The 20,951-nt window shown below is 36.5% G+C and overlaps 2 protein-coding genes across 2 annotated transcripts in view; one reads left to right on the top strand and one right to left on the bottom strand.

Moving 5' to 3' along the window:
* LOC143181058 (uncharacterized) overlaps window positions 1-20,951 on the top strand; it is a 219,603-nt gene that overhangs the window by 125,952 nt on the left and 72,700 nt on the right. The window lies entirely within an intron of this gene.
* On the bottom strand, window positions 47-18,390 carry B6 (pentraxin-related protein b6). The gene is made up of 7 exons (XM_076381217.1): window positions 18,157-18,390; window positions 12,516-12,621; window positions 11,122-11,336; window positions 5,619-5,718; window positions 3,996-4,207; window positions 1,811-2,200; window positions 47-421 (listed from the first exon to the last, which is right to left on the bottom strand). The coding sequence occupies exons 1-7, from the start codon at window positions 18,388-18,390 to the stop codon at window positions 47-49; spliced, it is 1,632 nt and encodes a 543-aa protein (XP_076237332.1).

The following is a 20,951-nucleotide window of genomic DNA, read 5'->3' as shown; positions in this document are numbered from 1 at the left end:
GAAGCTCGCTAGCGGTAGCTGTACCAAGGATCTCTCGATCGCTCGCTTAAAACGCCTTGCACGCTTGCACAGCTGGTACATGCAGGGCTCCCGAGTACAGTTTCTTCGGTACCGATCTCCATGCCATGATCAGAACCTTCTCGAACGGATCCTCGGTGCAGCCATCGCAGACGTCCATGACCATCTTGACCTCCGCCTCAGCAGGCTCTCTCTCGTCGTCCTTGTCTTGGTACTTCGGCAGATGGAAGCCAAAGTTCATCAGGCCTGTATAGTAGTCCTGCTCCAAGCCTTGAGAGATGTATCCATCGTCTACGATCAGGCCGTCGCCTAGATGCACCAAACCTCTCTTTTTCTTTTCGGAATCGCGTTTGTCTGATTGTTTATCCTTGGTTTCTAGTTCCAAGTCCGATGTCAGTGTCACCTGAAAATGCAGATATTTGTTTAGGAGGGAGATTCAGCTTTAGAAGAGAATTTATTTTCAGTGGTAACATTTATAGAAATAGGGTTTGATGGGCTTAAGAGAACTGGAAGTAGTAGTAGTTTCTATTTGAGAAGCGAATGATGAGCAGTTTAGTGTTATGATGCTCTAAGGGTAAAGACGTTAGTCTTAAAAGATTTGGACGTGGAACGGGGAAAGTGAGAATATCTTGGGGTAAGAGGATTATGAGGGGCAGCGCAACGGTTAGCTCAGAGTCGTGAGGAAGCAAACATATTTAGTCTTTAGTACCTTACACTTTGCTAGAGAGTGGCAGTTTAAGCATTAGTAGCTCATTCAACGTCAATAATACCTCTGCTTTCTTTTACTAATTGTAAGCATTTAACGATTTATTCAACGATTTAAAGGTCTTGCAATGTTACTGCATATTTTTAGGAACCTTTCCCCAGTTAGATAGTTTGGAACATTATTAATATCACTAATACTCACTTTTGTTTTAAATAAAACAAGTCCAAAACTAGCCATTTTCAAATAATCTCAGAACTATATCTGAACTTCAGAGCCAAAGCATATTAAGTCATATAGAAAACTAGTGGTCTTAATAGACTGTAGCTCTAAGTCCAGATATATAAAATGCACAGAATTACACTTGGAGATCATGTATACATCTCAAGATTTTTGACTTATACTATTCTTCAATTCTAGGATTCAATTATAAGCATCCCTTACCTATCACAGTAAATATAATCAGTCAAGAAATATTTCATTTCTCTAACACAAATGCATTGCTAAATGCACCTTTGAATAGGAACACGTGGGAGCAATCATAGGTTTTGTTACTACCGATGCATATCTGTTACAACAGTAGGTATTTTCTAGCTAATTACTGCGCAACATGTCAATACTGAACTTGTTTCTACTAGTACACATAAAGAACTCTCAATATCCTAACCTTCAGTACTTGTTAGATTCTGAATTATTAGCATTTACTTTTAAATCTTATTACCTCAGTATCTTTGTCATTGAACCGATGTTCATAAAAAGATGCGAGTAATATCTCAGAACTTGTTTCCACGTGAAATTCTGGTCTTGGCATATCTGAGAGAAAGGGGTTCAGAGAAGGTCTAATCGCGTAAGTAGGGATGAGCCACTTGACTTTATGATGCTTGGTCGGCTCTCTACAGTAGATTATAACAATCTCATTAACTACACTATCCTTTCCACTGCTTGCGTCTGAATGTAAAATTCGATCTTCAGAGCCTCCATGAAACAGGAGGCTTCACTCTGTCTCTACTATTACATAAGTGAATGTTAATGAATTCCTGGCTGCCCCAATCCCACAGAAACTGTACCGTAGAACTTGTATCGGTCTACCTTTTCATCCGAGTGCTCGCCTTCGCTGGCCACTTTCGCCTCCCTCTTTTTCGTCGATTTAGCGGCAATCTCCCCGGGACCAGAGTCGTCCAGTTCCTCGCTCGTACTTTCGCCTTTCATCGAGTCCTTGTCCCTCTTGAAGAGGTTGTGGTAGGGGCCATCTGCAAGGTTCACATCAGCGCCGGATATTCCGTTCGGCGAAGGTAGAGCGGCAGTGGGTTGGAGGTTCCCGAAGAACTGCGATGGCTGCAAGGGAAATGCTGTTGGGATGGTGTTAGGATTCGCGGGGGGAAGTGGCTGAAGGGGTGGATTCCGAGGGAGCAGCGCTGGGTGACGGAGGGTCACTCCACCTTGAACGATTTGCAATGGCGATCCAGGGTTGAGCTTCACCTGAAATTGTAGAACACACTTTGTCAAATTGGATGTTTAATATTTTGTTGAGCGTTGTCGCGTTAGAGCTAATGCAAAGTGACTCACAATTGCCATTTGAAAATGAAATGATTTTCGTACTATTTAGGTTCTAAAATTTTTATTTCAAGTTTGGAGAATATTTATGATGATAAAATTCGATATTGAATAACGTATGGGAATGATTAAATACACCCATTCACACAAAAATTAATAATTAATGATAATACCGAGCTTAAATGTTTTCAGCACGTTGAATTCTCGATGCTTCAAAACTTAGTTTTCGGTGTTTAATATTTATTATTAATAAATAATACTAATTATTATTTATTTGAATAAAAAACTCGATTATTGTTTTATGTTGCGTCGTTCTAAATTTTTCATAAATTTATATGTTACTATAATAATTTTCAAAGAAAGAATTGAGGGGTTTATGACAACCTTCGTCAATTTTTGTCGTTTTCCACGAAACTAAAAGAACTGTAGTACCTTTCGTTCTTGTTTAACAGATGAATATTTTTTGCAATATTCATTCTATAACACATATTACGTTTTAAATAAAGGTTCCACTATGTTGCGAATCTAGCTTCTGAACATTACAGTGCGTTCTTATAAAAGAAATCTTAAAATTTAACAAGACATTTTTTTGGTTTGTGTTCTAAATGATTCCAAATTTTCAACTAGTAGTATAATTGTCACTCTAGATATTTATTCTTAATAGTTATTTCTTTAGTGCAATATATATGTATAAATGTTTTTAGAAATTGGAGAATCATTCTACTCTTGAGTAAATCTTCATTCAATTCAGTTATTGTCTTGTTTTAAGCTACTTTAAACAAGCACACCCCTAAATTGAGTCTTAACTAAGATTTGAATCAAATGATAGTATTTCCGTGCGAGTCAAATGAGATTGATTTCATAGTGGGACTTAGAGTTTGCAATTTCAAGCTTGTAAAGGAACTTGTAGCAAGTTCGTATTTGAATGCAAGAGCATAGAAGACAAGTTCCACTAAGTATTAAGGTTAATACTAAACATCCCTACAATCATCTTCTCCAAATGCTGAACCAGAAACAAAAGACTAGTCAAAAGTTTTGAAATTCATTCAAAGATTAAAATTTTTGAGCGTTTTAAAGCCCATAATACCACAGAATAAACACATAGATATTTCCTTTTTCTCTAACATCCCTTGACAGACAACCAACACTGTGGTGTTACTTAACAGCATCCTTTAACATGCTATACCAAAAGTACAATATTTTCTCATAATTAGCAATAAAATTATGACATAGGAGAGATCTTTTACGAAGATTACTCTCCTCTCTCTTTGAATTCCACAAAATAGGGAGAACAAAACAAAGAGTATAATTCGAACTGAAGTCATCTCATCTTCAATGATACACTAGCCCCTTCTTGTTTACTATGAAAGTAACAACACTACATTAAAGAGTTTAATTAATAAAAGAAATAGTATTTTCTGTCATCCAAAAAATAATAGTTTGATATTCTGTTGGGAGCTCAGATGTTAGCTGGTCGACAGAGGAGCAAGATGGTTTCTAGGTTCACTACAAATACTAGTAATATGTGTGACCAATTCAACCAATGAAATGTCGTCTTTGTAAGTTTTTCCTTCTAGCCAATCAGACCTACTGACATTTTCTGAGCTTTCAAATATTGCAAGTAGGGGGAGGTTTTAAGGCTACCGAAATACATGGGAAAAGGGAAGCACTTCAGTACATCTCCAAATCAGCTCCCTGAAGGTGACAAATGTTTTCATACCTGCGGGTTGATTTGTCCCCCGGTGAGGAAAGGACTCTGAGGGAGGGGAGGTCCCGTAACTGGTGGTCGAGTAGGCCTAGGTGTATTATTGCTGGTGTCGTGCTCGTAGTGATGAGCGTGGTGGTGTTTGTGGTCTTTGTGTGCCTTCCCAGCGGTAAGTGCGACTCCGTACAGTTGGACCATCGTGACTTCTCCCAGATAACCACCTGATCCTAAACAGTGATTTCATTTGTACAAACTACATTCAAAGGGTGCTCGAACAGTCAAGTAAGTACTCACATAACAGAATTTCGAATAAGAAAACTTCTGTGATAATTATTGTTTTCTTATCTGTGTATATGCAAATTTAATCCTAAATTACAGGAATATTTTTGTAAACATTTTTTACTTAGTTTTCGTTATGCTTAATTCAGTAATTTTATACAAGTCTGAGATTGCAATAAGCTATACCACAATAATTTGGGAATTAAATTTAGTCCTTTGGAAACCTCGATCATTATTAGAATTCGCAAAATTATGCATTTTCTCGATTTTTTTCCAAACTTGTATTTTCGTTGAAAACACTTCTGAACACATGTTATAACGAACAATTATGCAAGACAGAATAATTATGAATGTGCTTTATGTAGGTATTGTTGTACGAATACTTCTCAGGATAAAATTGCATTATTGCAAAGAGCACATGTAATAGTGGAACAAATTTTTGTTCAAGGTCATTTTTTAAGAGATTTCATGGTTATCTGTATATTTTTCACTGAAACACTCTATTTTGTTCTAACGTATGAAAATAGTGGATCTATTTATATAATAGAATAAGGCCATTAAAGTCATTGAGTTCTTTTTTATGCTATACAAGGATATTGAAAAAATACAGAGTTCCATTTACAGAAATACCGATGATCTTGAAATCTCGTAAAAAATCACCTTCAAAAAAATTCTTTTCGCTTGCTTGGAAATTAAATAGCTTCCAATGACTTCCAATGGCTTGGATACAAACTATACAGGATGTTTAAAAAGAGGGGTTCGATACTTTAAAGGATTATAGTACTCATCAAGAAGAGTAAAAATATATAGTCAACACAGGTCCTGAAATGAATCCTATCTACAAAAAAACAAATTTTATTATCCACAAATATTCAATTTCAAAAGTAGTACAAATTTTCAATCTTCAGTTAGTATTGAGCATACTTATGAGAGTAGCATTGTAACGATGTATTGAAGATAAAGTAACATCTTTACTATAACAAAGAAGTTTTGTACTTTTGCATTTATGAACTAATCTTTGCTGATACTAGATTAATAATCTTATGTTAGTAACCTTGCACGTTCTTCTATATCAATTTTTCTATTTACATTGAACGTGTCGCGAAGAAATCCACTCACGTATCGAATACTCATAGATAATAAAAATTAATTTTTCGTTAAAAGGATTCATTAGACATCTTTACTCATCTCGGTTATCATTATAAGCCCTTAAATTCTCGAATCCTTTCTTTAACACCCTCTATATTAGTTAATAGTTCACCTACAAAGGGTCAACAAATCAAGTGAAGAATCATTAGACCCTCACACAGGTGATTAAGTATTACAGAAAAAATCAATCGCCCAGATTAAAAATCTTACCTGGAGGAGCTCCTTCGCCTTCCAAAAAGCCACCCCCGAGTTGTCGCTGCTCTTGTCCCGTGATCGCCACTCCGCCACCCTTGATGACGTGACCGACCAGCTACCGTGGGCAAAAGAAACGCGATCGAATTAACGATTGCGATAGATAACCAGCTGCCTGCCAGACGTAGAATTACGTTTTGCCGCGTAACCACGTAAGCTGCCAACCACAAACAATCGCGCGCTGGCTTCGCGGCGCGTGTTTTTTGTTTCCCCGAAGAGGAAAAAAATCAGGTTAGATTCCTTCACGCATCGGAGCGTTTCACGCGGGCTCCCTGCTCGATGGAAAGTTCGCGTCTTTTCTTTCCGTCCGCTTGGAAATGTTCCCGTTATTCGAGCGCCGCGTCGAATCGATTTCCTCGTCTTCGCGCGGGGAATGCGAAATGCAAAGCCTATCGGCTCGAAATAAAATTCCTTTCACCGTGCACCGCATTCTCCTTCGATTATGCTTATCCTTTTATTGCCCGGGGCGAACTTCCTCTCAGGAACTGTTTTTCGATAACCACTGAAACCAATAACCGGGGAATGCTCTCGCGAAAATCGACTACCCTTTCGGAACCAGCAGTTTTCCTCGACGCGGGGAACAGGGAAGAGTTTTCACTGCTCTGCGCAGCTTGAGACGTGAAATGGGCGAGGGAGACGACCGATCGACTGATCGAATGACTCTGAATTATTCGCCATTTTGGTGAACCTGGGAGGTTGTAAATTGAGTCAGCAGAGTCACTGGGATTTAGATATTTTTAATAGGTTCCTTATTTCGTGAGTAAAGATTTGAGAAGAAAGGTATCTGGGGTTGTAAGGCAAAATGACCTATGACGACGTAGATATGTTACGTCACGTAGAGATATTGGGGTTTTAAGTTTTCCGCTCTTTCTTCTTTTTGAAAATGTAAATTCTATATTTTAAACCTCTAAGATATTAATATTTCTGATCTAAGGTCTTCAGATTAAATAAGGTTTCAACTCGGATTTTTTGAAAATGTGACTAAGGTGTTTTACAGCCACAGATATGTTTTTGCACGTATCATTGCTGGGTCTTTTAAAATTGCTGGTGCAAGAAGAAAAGTAGTAAATTTTACATGAATAAGTGGGAAATTTAGAATACAGTTTCTTGATATCATGCTTTTGGAGAAAATTGACTGTTGATCACTTATTGTGATCGTTTTGGATGCTTGAAGAGTACAAGCATTGAGAGGATCGTGCACGGTCTGACCATTGGCTCTTTCTACTGCGAAGTAAAAATATTCCCCTTTCCCTGTTTATTCATCAAATGCCTAAAATTATAATTTGGTATGCACACTATCAGTTAAAATTCCAAATCTATATCCTCGATAACAAGATATGATATCAGAAAATTTTATTCTACATTCCTGACTAATTTTTTCATCTAAAATTACTACTCTTCCGCTTATACCACTAGTTCTGGAATACTCGATATACAGTATAGATAGATATACATTGAATAGATGAAAATAACTTCTAACAAGACAGATATAATTTCTAAATATGTCAAGATCACTGTGATTTGTTTAACCTAACGAATATTAAAAAAACTTTCATAAATCATGTTTGAAGCAAGCTTAGCATCTGCAAGGCATAATTTTTAATTTAGTTCTGAGAGATTATTGATTTTTAATTGCGCTTTCTTAGTAATCCACGACATGCATATTTCATTAAAGACGTCTAGTATAATTACGCGAGTATTAAGATACCATAGAAAAAGTGCTATTCGTACATGGATTAAACGGGTTGTAATGAGTTTAATGAAACGTGATCTCTTTTTACTGCGTAGTCTTATTACTGATGTTTCAGAAATAAGTACAGATTGAGTGCATATAACGATCGAATTGAATAACTGTCAATAACTTGAAACAACCGGTTATTAATGCTTGTTATACAATTATTCTACGATACAACTGATCGTGACCTGGTACTATAATTTGCGTAAGAAGTTGTTGCAACGTGAATGACCAATTTTTCAAACTTTTATTACTATAGAATGTAAAAAGTTTTATGATTCCTAGTGTGCGTATTGAGATGCAAAGTCATGCTAAAATTATATTATATCTATGTTCATATATAATCGAATCGGCTTTTATCAGTTGTAAAAGAAGTATACTAAAAAATAGTGCATTTCACTTAAGATATTTATGTACATACTGTTCTATTCGAATCACTGTGTCATTCACGTATGCATAAACAGCAGCAGTTTTTTTACATATACTACGGTTGGTTGCAAAAGCATCCGACTGATTTGTTATCGAGATTGCCACAATTGAAAAGTTACATATTTTCCTTGAAAAAAAGCTATGTATTTCCCTTCAAAGCAATTAAAAAATAGCCAAACCAAAACTGTTAATATACACTGTCCCTGAGTAAATATAACCAGCGAGAAGGTCGAAGTTAAGCTAACTTGAAATGCCAGTAGCTAACAAAAAAGCTGATAAAGTATCACTAAAAGTTTTTTTAAGTTTTTATGTGCAATGCCAAAAATAAACTGATCGAGTTACCCACGGTTCAACGACTTACATGACACAGACGTTACAGACGTACTATGGGGTGATTCTACGAACCAAATTAAAACGAAAATCTAGAATGATGAAATCACGTTAGGGCTTTTTTCTCCGAGTTGTTGAAAAACAAGCTAAAGGTGTGTCTGACACTGAAGCTTATTCTACTGTCAGTGCACGTCAGCCTGGTCAGATGGAATAGTGGCAGTAGAATAATTGCCCGTCAGGTACGTTTTAGGTACATTTTTGGTATACATGTGTACATATTTCCAATAGCTAATTCTAGAAGCTTCAGAGATAGATTCTCAAACCTACACTTCTTCAATTTTATTGTGAAAAATTCACTACTGCACCATGTCACTAGTTCACCAAATGTCACAAACGTAACTTCTAACTTTCGTCTTCATAATAAAAAGAACTTCTACTGTGATCTCCATTGCATCCATCCCTTCAAATTATCTAATTAATTCTTCGTTCCCTAGTTATTTGTCATTCTTCCATAATAAAAAGAGGCATGAGAGACATTTTCACCGATCCTACTCAACAATTTCTTACACATAAAAATACCCCAAAAACACTTTCCAAATTTCTGTGGGCTCCAATAACCGCCCACAATATTCCCATTGACAACAGAGTTTCATCGCGCCCGATTTTCGCCTTAATTTCGATTATAGCACCAGCTCCAGTTCAGTTGTTTCCATTTCAAGGCATCCCATACATAGCAGACCATAACGGCTAACGAGCCTCCATTACATAAGCGAGTTGCACGAATGCTGGGGAGAAATGCATGATCCTTGGAATCGGCCGAAACCGGCCTGCGCGCTTCTGCTTTCTATCCAACTGCACGCGTCACGCCACGTATCGCCCGACTTTCGAGAACGCGACTCGCAAAACGATAAACATGACACACTCGAGGCACAGCGTTGCTCGACTCTTCCGAGCGCTTTGCGTGCGCTGGTAACACAGGAGCGAGAAAGCGCGCTGCTCGTTGCCCGCCACGCGAAAATTTCGACGCAGATTCGAGTTTCTCGATCGAGGGGAAAATCTTCCTAAGCGACACGTTTCCTCGAGTTCGTGGAGGACAGGGTCCTGCGCGCGGGCAAAAACGAGAGAGTCCTCGCGCCTTTCGTATTACTGTGGCAAGTGTTTTCTGTTGAGGAGCGTAACTCGCGAACACGATTTCATGGTCACTGCGCCCCAGTCGCCTCTCTTCGATCTATCGCTTCCCTTTCTATACGCAGCTATGGAAAAAATGCGGGATATTTCCTTAGAATTAATGAGAGCGCTCTGCTGACTAGTGGAGCGAGTCCCTCCGCTTGGAATCGTGAGAAATAGCTTTGCGTAATGGCCTGCAAAAAGCTGGGGAAAAAGCGTGAAACGGGTTTATCGTTTAGGACAAATCGGAAATTATAGGTTTGTAGTGTAATGAATGTTTTTTTTGGTGTTAGGTGTTAGTTTTGTAATGAACTTGGTTTTTTTTTGTTTTGGTGTTTAACCACTTGTTGATCGGAGTACTTCACTGTGGACGTTAAAAGGTTGGAAGAGGTTCGTGTTGTGTGCACGTATCTCTTGTATAGAATTTATTTGCTATAATTTCGTTGTCAATGGGTGCATTGATAAGTTATTATTGAATGAAATATGGGAAAGAATTTTCAAAAAAAGGGGGGTGATAACGAATCTTTTAAAAATACAGATTTGTATTCTATCTATAGTTCTATCGTGTTTTATATTGCCTAAATTACTGACTGAATATATGAAACATCTAATACTCTATACTATTATGGCAACCATTTCCAGTATTAGCTGATTGAACATTTTCAGCAATAATGTCATATGTTACAATCTTTACTCAGATAATCAATAACAACATAGCTTTGGTAATAAAAGTTCTCCCAAAAATGAAAATTTTTTGTAGACCAAGAAATATATTAAATTTTTGAAAAATAGTACACTATAAATAAGTTTTTCTATCTCACTGAAAAAGGGAAAAATGAATGCGGGAACATATATATATTCAAATCAATCACCTTATTTTAAAATAATATAATAAAATAATAAAATAAAATAAAATCTATATTTTAACTTGAATAAGAAGGAACTATATGAATATACTCAATTACTTGATATTACTAAAGCAAAACTAACAAAGTAAAGTGCACTTAGTCGACATTACATATTTTGCTGTTACTGTTGTTATCACGAAAAGTAAGCTTTAATATTAATTTTAACAACATTTTAGTTCAAAAACAAAAAAAATGAAAATGTTTGTCTAACGCTACTAGCATTGTTATTTTGCTTCCTGAGTAATTACAGTCTATGTTAATAAGCTGCCTTAATGGTACTTAAAAAAAAGTACGGTACATACATATAACGTGTAACATTTATTTACGCATGCACTAGCAACATTGTTTGTTCTAAATAGTTTCAAGCTACAGTGAATAAAGCAACGAGCTTTAAAAATTCAAATACTGTATATATGAATATATATAAAATATATTGACTAAAATCAAATTTGAAATCTAGTCAATTTTTCAAAACCATGTACTATACTACAAACCAAAAGTTTGGAGTCTCTTGTTAATACTCATTAAAGTTATATACACTGACATAGTATTTTTGATTTGAAATTAACATTTCCAAAAATACTTAAAATATTCTTTATCTCATTGTAAGTACAACGAAAAAAATTAATACGATCTATCGTTATTTAAGCTCTGTGTTCATTAAGGTAACCTTAATTTTCCTTGAATTTAAAGAACGATTTCACACTTTTAACCAGTGGTGTATAAATAGTAACCACATCGAGAACATATACTCCGCGAAAATATAAGGATAAGCACATACAAGAACCATTCTCACTCTTTTAATGCCTACAATAAATCCCGAGGAAATATCCCACGTTTTTGTCAGCACCCCATATAATAACCCAAAGAAGTCACACCATGAGTCTCTCACCCTGTTGTTGAAGCCCCGACCGACACGCTCATCGTTGACCCAAATCTGCCACTCGCCCGTGCGACCGTTCCAGCTTTGACAGGAGTGATACCACTTGTTCAGTCGCAGCGGATAGTTCAAGCGGTACAAGTTGTGGCCGTCGATGTTCATCATATAGTAAGAGCTCCTAGGGCTGTTAGCCACCCAAGAAAGTATCCCTCGCGGTTGGTTGTCGACTTGAAACCGAGAAAACGAAGTTAGCATTGAATGAAGTTAATAGAAGATCAGAGAAGATAATTTAGCTTGACTTAAAACATATCTATGAATGCTTTAGATTAATTTCCTTTCATACTGTTTGAAACAGTTTCGTTCAAATTGGCTGCCGCTGCGGGACAGTATTCACTGGTCAAAGAGGAAATCTGTATAACTTTTAACGGTTACGCGATTGTTGGGAATTTTGAATAGATTATCATATAATAACAGGGAAGGATCGATGGGACATTACTGAGGAGCAGACAATGGTGATTGTTGCAACAGTGAGGAGAATCTCGTTAAACTGAGTCGCGGAGAAAGACTCGATTTTCGACGCAGTCCCTGACGAACTTTCGCTTTCTCATTCCGTTCACGTGTGCTCGGGATGAACGAAAAAAAAAAGAAAGGCAAAGAAAGAGGTGAAAGGAAAAAGAAATTGAGACTGTAGTTAGGACTCGGAGTTAAAACGTTCAATTGACATTTATGTGGCATAAATGGATTTGGAATATCCGAACTTCGAAATTTATTGCTTTCGGATTAAAACCACTTGAACGTTTCCTAGGTACTAGATTACTGCAACGAAATTTCGAATGTTTGAGGTCGATTACTGTACTACCGTATTATGCTTCATTTTGTTTAGTGTACTTAATTAATACTTTCAGGATCGTGTACCTTGTTTTATGGATTGTTAATAAAGTGTAAAATTAGATCTTGTCACGGCTGACTCTAGTACTAACCATGCTAAACAAGAAACAGCAACTGCTAGAGCCCGATTTTACATTGCATAGACAGAGACACACAATGCTACATACTCTTTCTATCAAGTGCAAAGTCGAACTCTCGCAATATTGCTGTTTTTTTTTCCCCCATTCAGCATGGCTAGTACTAGAGTCAACTGTGATCTTGTTTTACATAGGTCTTCTTTGTCATTTAGGGATATCCATTATGAGCTATTATATATACAGGGTGTTACAGAACCAGGTGGCCCAATTTTGGTATCAATATGTAGATCATAATCTACATAATCTACAGGATACATAATAGAGAAAGACAAAGTTATCAGAATACGTCCTTTCCAGATATCAGTACGTTAGGATATTATTATGATAATGAGAGTTCGGGTACAGGAGGGTCTACCATAGTAATTTGCATACTCCTCTTACCTGCGTACGAGAACAAGGGATGATCATTCGTGTGGTTGTAGAACTTGGTCCACATGCATAGGGTGAACTCCTTCATGTCAGGCATGTTGAACTTGTACTGAATATACTGTAACGAGAAAACAGACACTGTCACGTTACCAGAAGTACTTAGTTAGAATGGCTTTCCAAATTTGTCACTTGTTAATCACCCGTCGCGCCAATTACGTGACACGGTCTACGTGGATTACGCGATTGTGATGCATTCGCCGCGTAATTGTAATAGACCTATCGAAAGCGAGACCTGAGAACGAGAACCTGCCAGCTTCTGAAATCCCTTTTACGGCTGCTTTCTTCCTGGTTTCCGCGAACTCGTTGTTCCGTCTACCAGTAAATTGACTATCAGATCGATTTTGGTATTCCAATTAAAGGTAGCCACTTTCGAAGTACGACAGTCGCAGGATTCGTCGCGCGTTGAGAGACAGGCTGCTTAAACTGTTCTCGTCGCGAGACGCAACCACTAGTGCATGTCACTCGGCTGGGGAACAGTCTGCCAGAGTTGAGATTTCTGTGTCACTGAATATGAAATAGTTCCCAAGTCGTTCGAAAATTGCTGTATTATAAGGTGGAGGATCTACGGTGCTGACAGTAGGAATTGTTTGTCAAGTGCATGCTAATTTCTGGTAGATAGTTTGTTGTTTAAGAATACTTAGACTGCTGAAATAGTTTGGTCGATGTTTCTGCAGAGTTTAGTATAAAAATTAATACGATTTACTCGATATGGGCTCACGGTTCAATAACGAGCTTATGTTATGTTAGTTTATTTTATGTGCCTTCAATATATTACCAAAGAGTGGAAAATGGATTTTATAAAAGTATCTTTAAAATGATATTGGAAAAGTCATAAAATTATATGATAGTGTGTGACTTTAAATTAAGTACGTATACTTAACTTTAACGTTAGGAATAAAAGTCGATTGGCGATGGATCAGCGCTATCTACTTACTGAACATCGCATACCAGATGTTCAGCCGTATGAATTGCATATATTATACACGTTTTGCATTAAACGCTACATTTCCAGGTTTGTGGTAGGATTATGTATTTTAATTGTAGCACTGGAATCCGCTTAACACTTAAATATTCAATATATACAAAGACCATTTATGCAATAGTTATTTAGTTTTAAAAAACAATTTAGATATAAATTCAAGCAGTGTGTGAAATTATTATTTGTGGAGTTTCAGTATCAAAAATGATATTATTACTATATATTGTTGCAATTATGACATAACTAAAAAGATAACTAATTTTAAATTAATAATATAAAAAGTCAGTTTTTACTTGAAACGAAATTATATCCTCATTTCTCAAAGAATTATAATTTTTTAATCACAACGGTATAATATTCAATAAACAAAAGTGATATTTTGTGTGATCTCTACGCTATTGAGTAAGAATAATAATAAACGATCTCGCTATTTGTTTATCAAAAACAAGCAATAACCAAAAATAAAGAATGTACGAATATAATAATTAAAATTGAAACAAAAATCCACGTATTCGAAAACGAAGTAAAGAAATTCAGATTGAAGTCAAAATGGATTCGTAGTTCGCTGTTAGGTCGCCAAGTCAGTCCACCATTCGAGGGTGAAATCATACATTCTTTTCTCCCTCGATATGATTCATCCTCGTGTACTCTCTCCGCAAATCCCCTCGAAAAGCAAGTTTATCTCCAGATAGCAGAATCACTCGGCAGATAGAGAAATCGACTCTCGCGATTGGCGCGATTTCGCGACAAGCTGCACTTGAACGTGGCGCCCAACACGCTCGCGCGATTAATCGACAGCATAAGACCGTTTGATAAACGCGCTCCGACACCTCATTTTCATTTCTGCTAACCTTGATCAGTGTCTGCTGCAGATTGAGCAAGAAGCAAAGTCGGTCGATCTCGAGGAGGAAATTTCACGCGTGCCGCGCTCGTTCAGATTTTCTCTTACTTTCCGTTACCGCGAGTCATTTTGTCATTTCACTCGCACGGAGCTCTCTCGACCGTGAAAGCCACGCGCGTGTCGCGCAAACTAGCCGACGAAGCTGTGACGCTGTGGACGGGACTTTCAGTGTGAAAAATGCCTTCCTGTTGGGGGTCCCGTTAAACTGATCCTTTTTGATTGATAAGAGCTATCAGCGAGCTGCGACAGGATTTCTATGGAAGGTGGTCTAGCAACAAAGTGTGCAAAAATGTTGGACACTTTCCTACGATAGCTGTTCATATTCGTCTTATTAACATTTTGATTATTTTTAATGCATGAGGGATAATCTTTTTCGTATAAATTTAAATTTAGTTGTTATTCATATATCTACCTACTTGTGAAATATGAATAATCTGTAATCGATGTGAGTGGGAATTATATAATGGATATTATAGAAGAAATAAAAGAATTGGTGAAAATTCGGACGTATTTATATTCAGAATCATGAATGGAGTAATTGGTATGGCACTGAAGCTTTGTAAAGAGAAGTATGGTGTGTATCAATAAATATACATGCTTCAATTTTTTGACAATCTTGTGAAATATAGACGAGTATTAACAAGGATTTATTTAACTTCATGCTCAGAATTTGGTGAAATATAAATTACTTTAAGAATAAACTTTGGAAGTGAATTACTTTAGAATAATTTGGACGAATGCCGCTGATAGTGTTTTATTGCCAAATATGTTATCATAGTTATGTGATGATATAAATCCCGCAGGCAATTTGACTTGTTTGATTAAACGTTATATAACTCGATAATTTTTCGCCTCGAATTTTGAAGAGCGATTTCTGCCCATGACGCGAATATGAATAGGCAAAAAAACATGTTGAAAATTTTCACGTGAACTCAAGCTTTATCGAAATCTAGCTGTCACAGTCCGCTGATGTTCTTCGTAAGCATAAAGTACAGGAAGAGCACATAATATTTCATAACATGATGTGTTTTTTTCCTCTTTCTTAATACAAGATTTACAAGGATTTTCCGGTCGAACTAGATAGGTTTTACACACCTAAAGAGAAATAAAAACTTGAATGAAAATAAAAACTTATAAATGATTCATTAAGAAAAGATCTATAAATGAAGTAACACGTATCCATGAGATGATTAACATTCTTCTGAAAGTATAGGAGAGAAACAAGCTTCATTAATTAGATTGAATAATATTAATTTAAATTGCTAGGATTATTCTTGCCATTTTTATTATTAAAATTAGTTAGCATTTAGAGATCAACTTTAAATTCCTATTATAAATAAATTTAGTTTTCGAACAGCATTATTATTGTATAAAAAGAAAAATATATAACATTTCAAGCTGAAGGTTATGGAAACGAAATAATAACGTTAAAATAACGGAGCAGTTCTTGTCGATTTCAAATGATAAATATCAATTACGTACCGAATCATTTTATTTCTATTAATATTCATACCCAGAGTGAAACTGTTATTTCATTTCCTACAGCTTTAATGGAAGATTTATGGATTTATGGATTTATATTTATGAACTATCTTTTCTCTCATTTTTTGTCATTAAAGATGTTAATATGTTTTGCCTACAAAATCCTTAAAAAAACCTATATGCACAAGAAGCATATATTTAATCCTCTGGATCAATGAACATTTATAAAAACTTTCCTACTTGTTACTAAATAGAAAATATTGACATAAAATTTAACATTAGAGATCTACCATTAATTTTCATCGCAGAAAACAATTTTACAATCTTTCTTCTCCCAATGTTCACCACTACAAAAGTGTAAAATTCACTGCTAAAAGCGGTGATCACTGCATTATACACAGTCCATAGAGTACAACACTCGTATAAAAAATAATTACCCTCTCCGAGCATTTCCATTTTAACGGCCACGATGGAAAATCGTTGACTTATTTCCGATTCACCGCGTAAAAGCCCATCGAAATCGACAAAGAGCCTTGTTACTAAAGAGCCAACTCTTGTTGCCCGTCTGGCTGGAACCGCGACGCGACGAATCCATTTGTCAGCGCGATTAGAGCTCGCACGCTTAATTTACCTCGAGACACAACAAAGCATATCGAGGACCTGTTCCATCTCGCGTTACGGCCGACGATATTACAGGGAATGGCCATCGAACAGCACCGTTTCGAGCTGCTTTCGATGGCGCCAGGCTTTGCGTAACGCGGGTGCGTAACGACAGACCAGGAAATTACGGCAAAGACCTTGTTCCCGTGAAATGGGCAAACATCGTAAGATCGAACATGGACACGCGTGCTCGATCCATGAAACTACGAGTCTTACGCAAGGGGATCGAATACGGACATTTCTTCTCTTAAAAGCGAATCTGGTAACCCTTTCACTGATTCTGACAGCAATTAATCGAGACACGTTGAAAGCTAGTCCTAGTGAAACAACTAGAACTCAGGCAAATATGATAGCAGTTGTTGGTATATGGACACGTTTGGAGATATTTGATGTTGTTTGAATTATGAAAAGGTGAGAAATATAATATAGTTTTCTTGTAGACATTTTTTAATAGCGTGGTGTATTTTTCGTTCTGGGAGATTTTGGGGGAAAATTTGGTCGAAAATTTATTGTAACTGGGGAACCTATAATCGATTATGTTTGTGTATTAATTAGTCGTATGTTAATTGCACTTGTGGGTTGAATTCATTGAAATACATAGAAAGAATATTTGGATCTGATTAAAGAGCATATTACATGGGGTATTTGATAACAGGTATCAGAAATTTTAGAGGATGATTTTACATGTCAAAATAGAACGAAAATAGAAGATGGCGAAAGTGCGTTTGAGGCTTAATCTTTGTGATATTGATTACTGAAAGAATACCTGAAGTGTATGTGGGATGTGTCTGACTAGATATATTCTACTGTCTTATTCTACTAACGTCGCTGTGTCTGATCTGTCTACTGTACACCGGAAGTAGAATGAGCCTCCAAGTAAGACACATTTCAGGCACAGTTTAGGTATGCTTTAGTAATTAGTAACTCAGAAGCGTAGGAAATTTATGACCTCTTATCGAACATCTTCTACAAAAAAATGAAGAAATATCTGCATAATAGGAAATAAATTGAAAAAATATTACCTAGGAAAAAATGAGTTCCGATTAGAGTAAAGGAATTTTGTCCTATTTAAATAAAGCTTATAGATATTACTTCTAAAGGAAGAAAGATTCTAGAAAAAGATACTTATAACGTAACTTAGCTAAACTCCTATTATTCTAATAAAACGAAGACAAAGCAATAAGATTCTCTAAAAAACTTAATTTTGATAAAAATAGACTTAAGTTAGTCAAGCTCTGAGGTATAGATTTATCATATGAGAGAGACAAGTTCAGATCATGATGATCAGCTCGTCAGAAAAAGTATCCACCGTAACCACAGCCTAAATAATAAAAAAAGCAGTTGAACACATTCTATAAATATTGATTTCAGTTATTGAACTCCAACCACAAGTGGTCAGTACTACTGCCAATATTCTCATAATTACCAGCATAGACGCTTGAATCACAAAAATCAAAATTTCCTCAATATTCAATCCTCAATCTTCATCAACCACACATGATCAACAATATTTCCAATACTTCCCACCGACGACAATATTATTGATCATGCGCAGGTCCTTTAGACCGTACCTCGAAGTACAGCTGTTGATTCATTGCGACCTTGTAGAGGGTGCATCTGTCTTGGTCGTGTTGGCTCAGCAGAGATGGGCCTTCGGATTCGAAGAGGGATTGCGAGGGGCCGCTGGTGAAAATCGGTTCCTGGTGGAGGATACTGGCCGCCGGGTACGCTGGTCGCCACGACGTGGAAATGGCTTGCACCCTCCACGCGAGCAGGGTGCACAGCAATGATATCGCTAGCGTCATTTTGTTCGCTGATGCGGCAAGCTCTCCTCGATCGATCTGAAAGGGATTGAGGGGAAGGATCCCCCGTGAGTCGTGTAGCGATTATCAGATAACTCGAGACGCGTACGAGGCAGGAGGCCGATCGCGTTTCGTTAAACGTTACGTTGTTACGCGCGGCTGCCGCCTCTATTGTGAAATCGAGTTCATCGCACTGGAACAGTATCGCGAGGCGTTAAAAATCAACACTTCTCGATCGATCGTTGTCGGAAAAACTGCGTGCCACCTAGGCTTCTTCGTGTCGCAATCGGTAGGAACAAATTGGAAAAGTAGTTACTAGTTCGACTTATCGTTCGCGAGGGTGTTGCCATCGAAAGTGCCGATGCGAATCGATGTTGCGTCAGAGAGGTACTAACGAAAATTTGTGGAATATTTTCTGGTTTTTGGGGAATCAATATCAAATATGAAAGAAAAATTGAATTGCTGAGTTGAATAGTACAAGTCCAAAAACCACATTTTGAGATATTTAATCCTAATCTATAATACTGTGCATTTTACATTTACATATCTGGAGCCTAGAAACTAGAGTGTATTTTTATTGAAGTTCATTTTTCTTCCGTGTGACTTAACCCTTTTAGTGCTATCAGACTATTTAACACTGCGTCCCAAGACAGATGGATCAGTATCTTGGCACTAAAAGGATTAATAAACTTGGGCTCAAGGATCCAGATATACTTTCGAGATTATTTCAAAATGGTTATGTTTGTTCTTCAACTCGCCGACTCACTTTGTAACGATGAGTAATTGTACGGGGTAAATATAAAATACAAAAAAGCGGAAGACATTCGTATGCTACCATTGTGGATGTGTCATCAGTTCGACTAACCACGTGGAATCAGAAATACGTGAAACCAATCACAGCCAATCGATTAGTAAGGCAACAAATTTGATAGATTGCATAGTTTGATTCTAGCCACGCAACGATCAATTCATAGCAGCTAGAACGTCCACAATTTTGTAGGCAATATATTAATGATACTTTTTGACAGAACGTACACACCTATACAATGAAACTTGCTTCTTTAATTTTACGCTGTTTTGTACTGACAGAAATAGTGGTACAAGATGCTTACTGTATGGCAATCATTATCTACATCAACTGATCAAGTATAACACGTTGCAAATTAGAATTTTTCCAGTGTGAAGTAAAGTAACAGTATTAATAGCTTCAGACACAATTATTCAAATTTTTACATTAACAAATATATAGTTTTATTTATTGCAAGAACAAAATTTGATTCCTGAGTTTACACATATTTGATCTTTAATTATTTAGAAGTATAAAACAGTAAAAATTTAACATAAATATAACAAAGGAAGAATATAGCAATTTGTTAAAAATATACAGCTTCAGTTGTAATAAGTCATAAAATATTTTTGAATTATAGTCTTTCGAAAGTTCGTGTAAAAGTATGTATCAAGGAAATTCTATCGACAATTGTATTCTTGTTAACTACTAGGTGCTGGAATTTATTGACGTTTGAGTTAATTCTTCTAGGCTTATAAAAATCGTGGCAGCGATGATTGACGGTTGAATGCGTTCACTGCATACTATGGATTGACCGCTTAAACGTAGGTATGCGTCGATGGCAGTCTGATGGTTAAAATTGAAATAGTCGAACGAATCCTGAAAATCGTCGATAAACCACACTTGGTGGATATTAAAAGTTTCATTTAGTGGACCTTCCCGAGAGAATGAATTTTTTTGTATTTTTTGGGTCTATAGACCTAGATCACCTTTTTATCCCACTTTTTTACGGGATGCTGAAGCTAATGAAAATCAAATATTTTGGAATCCAAATTCTTCTTTTATTAAAGGTACTATTTTTACTTTAAATGAATATGAACCCTTTCCAGCGTTGATTACACAATTTTTTAATCGACTTCTCATCATCAGATTTTCATTGTAGATTACTGAGAAAGTGAAAGATACATGTATGCTTTCTATAGAATCACTTCCTATTGAGAGTAATTAGTTCTTACTGATAGAATTTCGAAAGTACCGCTCTCGGACAAAGTTCTACTATTAGTAAAAAACCTGTCTTTTTGTGAACCTCTTCGTATCATGCATAGTACTGTGTCTAAGGGGTACAAAGAACTATTGTAGTGCTCTTAGAACACAAGTCGCAACGTTAAATGGTGCATAACTGGGGGCGCAGGAATTCCATGTTCCAATGAACCGGACTAATCAACAAAATTGTGGAAATTGTTCACCCGCTGAGCTGGAAAGAGCCAATCGGTGATGCCAGTGCATTTCTCCGAAGTGACAGTGAATGTCTGTCCTCATCCCACTACCCGCCAAACTTTAGGAACGTCGTTAAACATTTATTTTTCACTTAAAACAGTTACGAAACTTTATTACATACTAAATAAATAATTACGAAATTTAACTATGGAATTCGGAAAAAGTATCCAATTTGGATTCTTCCCACGTATATTAAAATCTCTATTATTTAAAATAGTTGCTATCCATTTATTATTTAAACAATATATTATTTCCGCCTATAAATCTGTCCATAATAAAT

The sequence above is a fragment of the Calliopsis andreniformis genome, chromosome 6, assembly GCF_051401765.1.
Source record: "Calliopsis andreniformis isolate RMS-2024a chromosome 6, iyCalAndr_principal, whole genome shotgun sequence".
NCBI lineage: Eukaryota > Metazoa > Arthropoda > Insecta > Hymenoptera > Andrenidae > Calliopsis > Calliopsis andreniformis.
The sequence above is the reverse complement of the archived record's forward strand: the minus strand, read 5'-3'. Positions and strand labels throughout refer to the sequence as shown.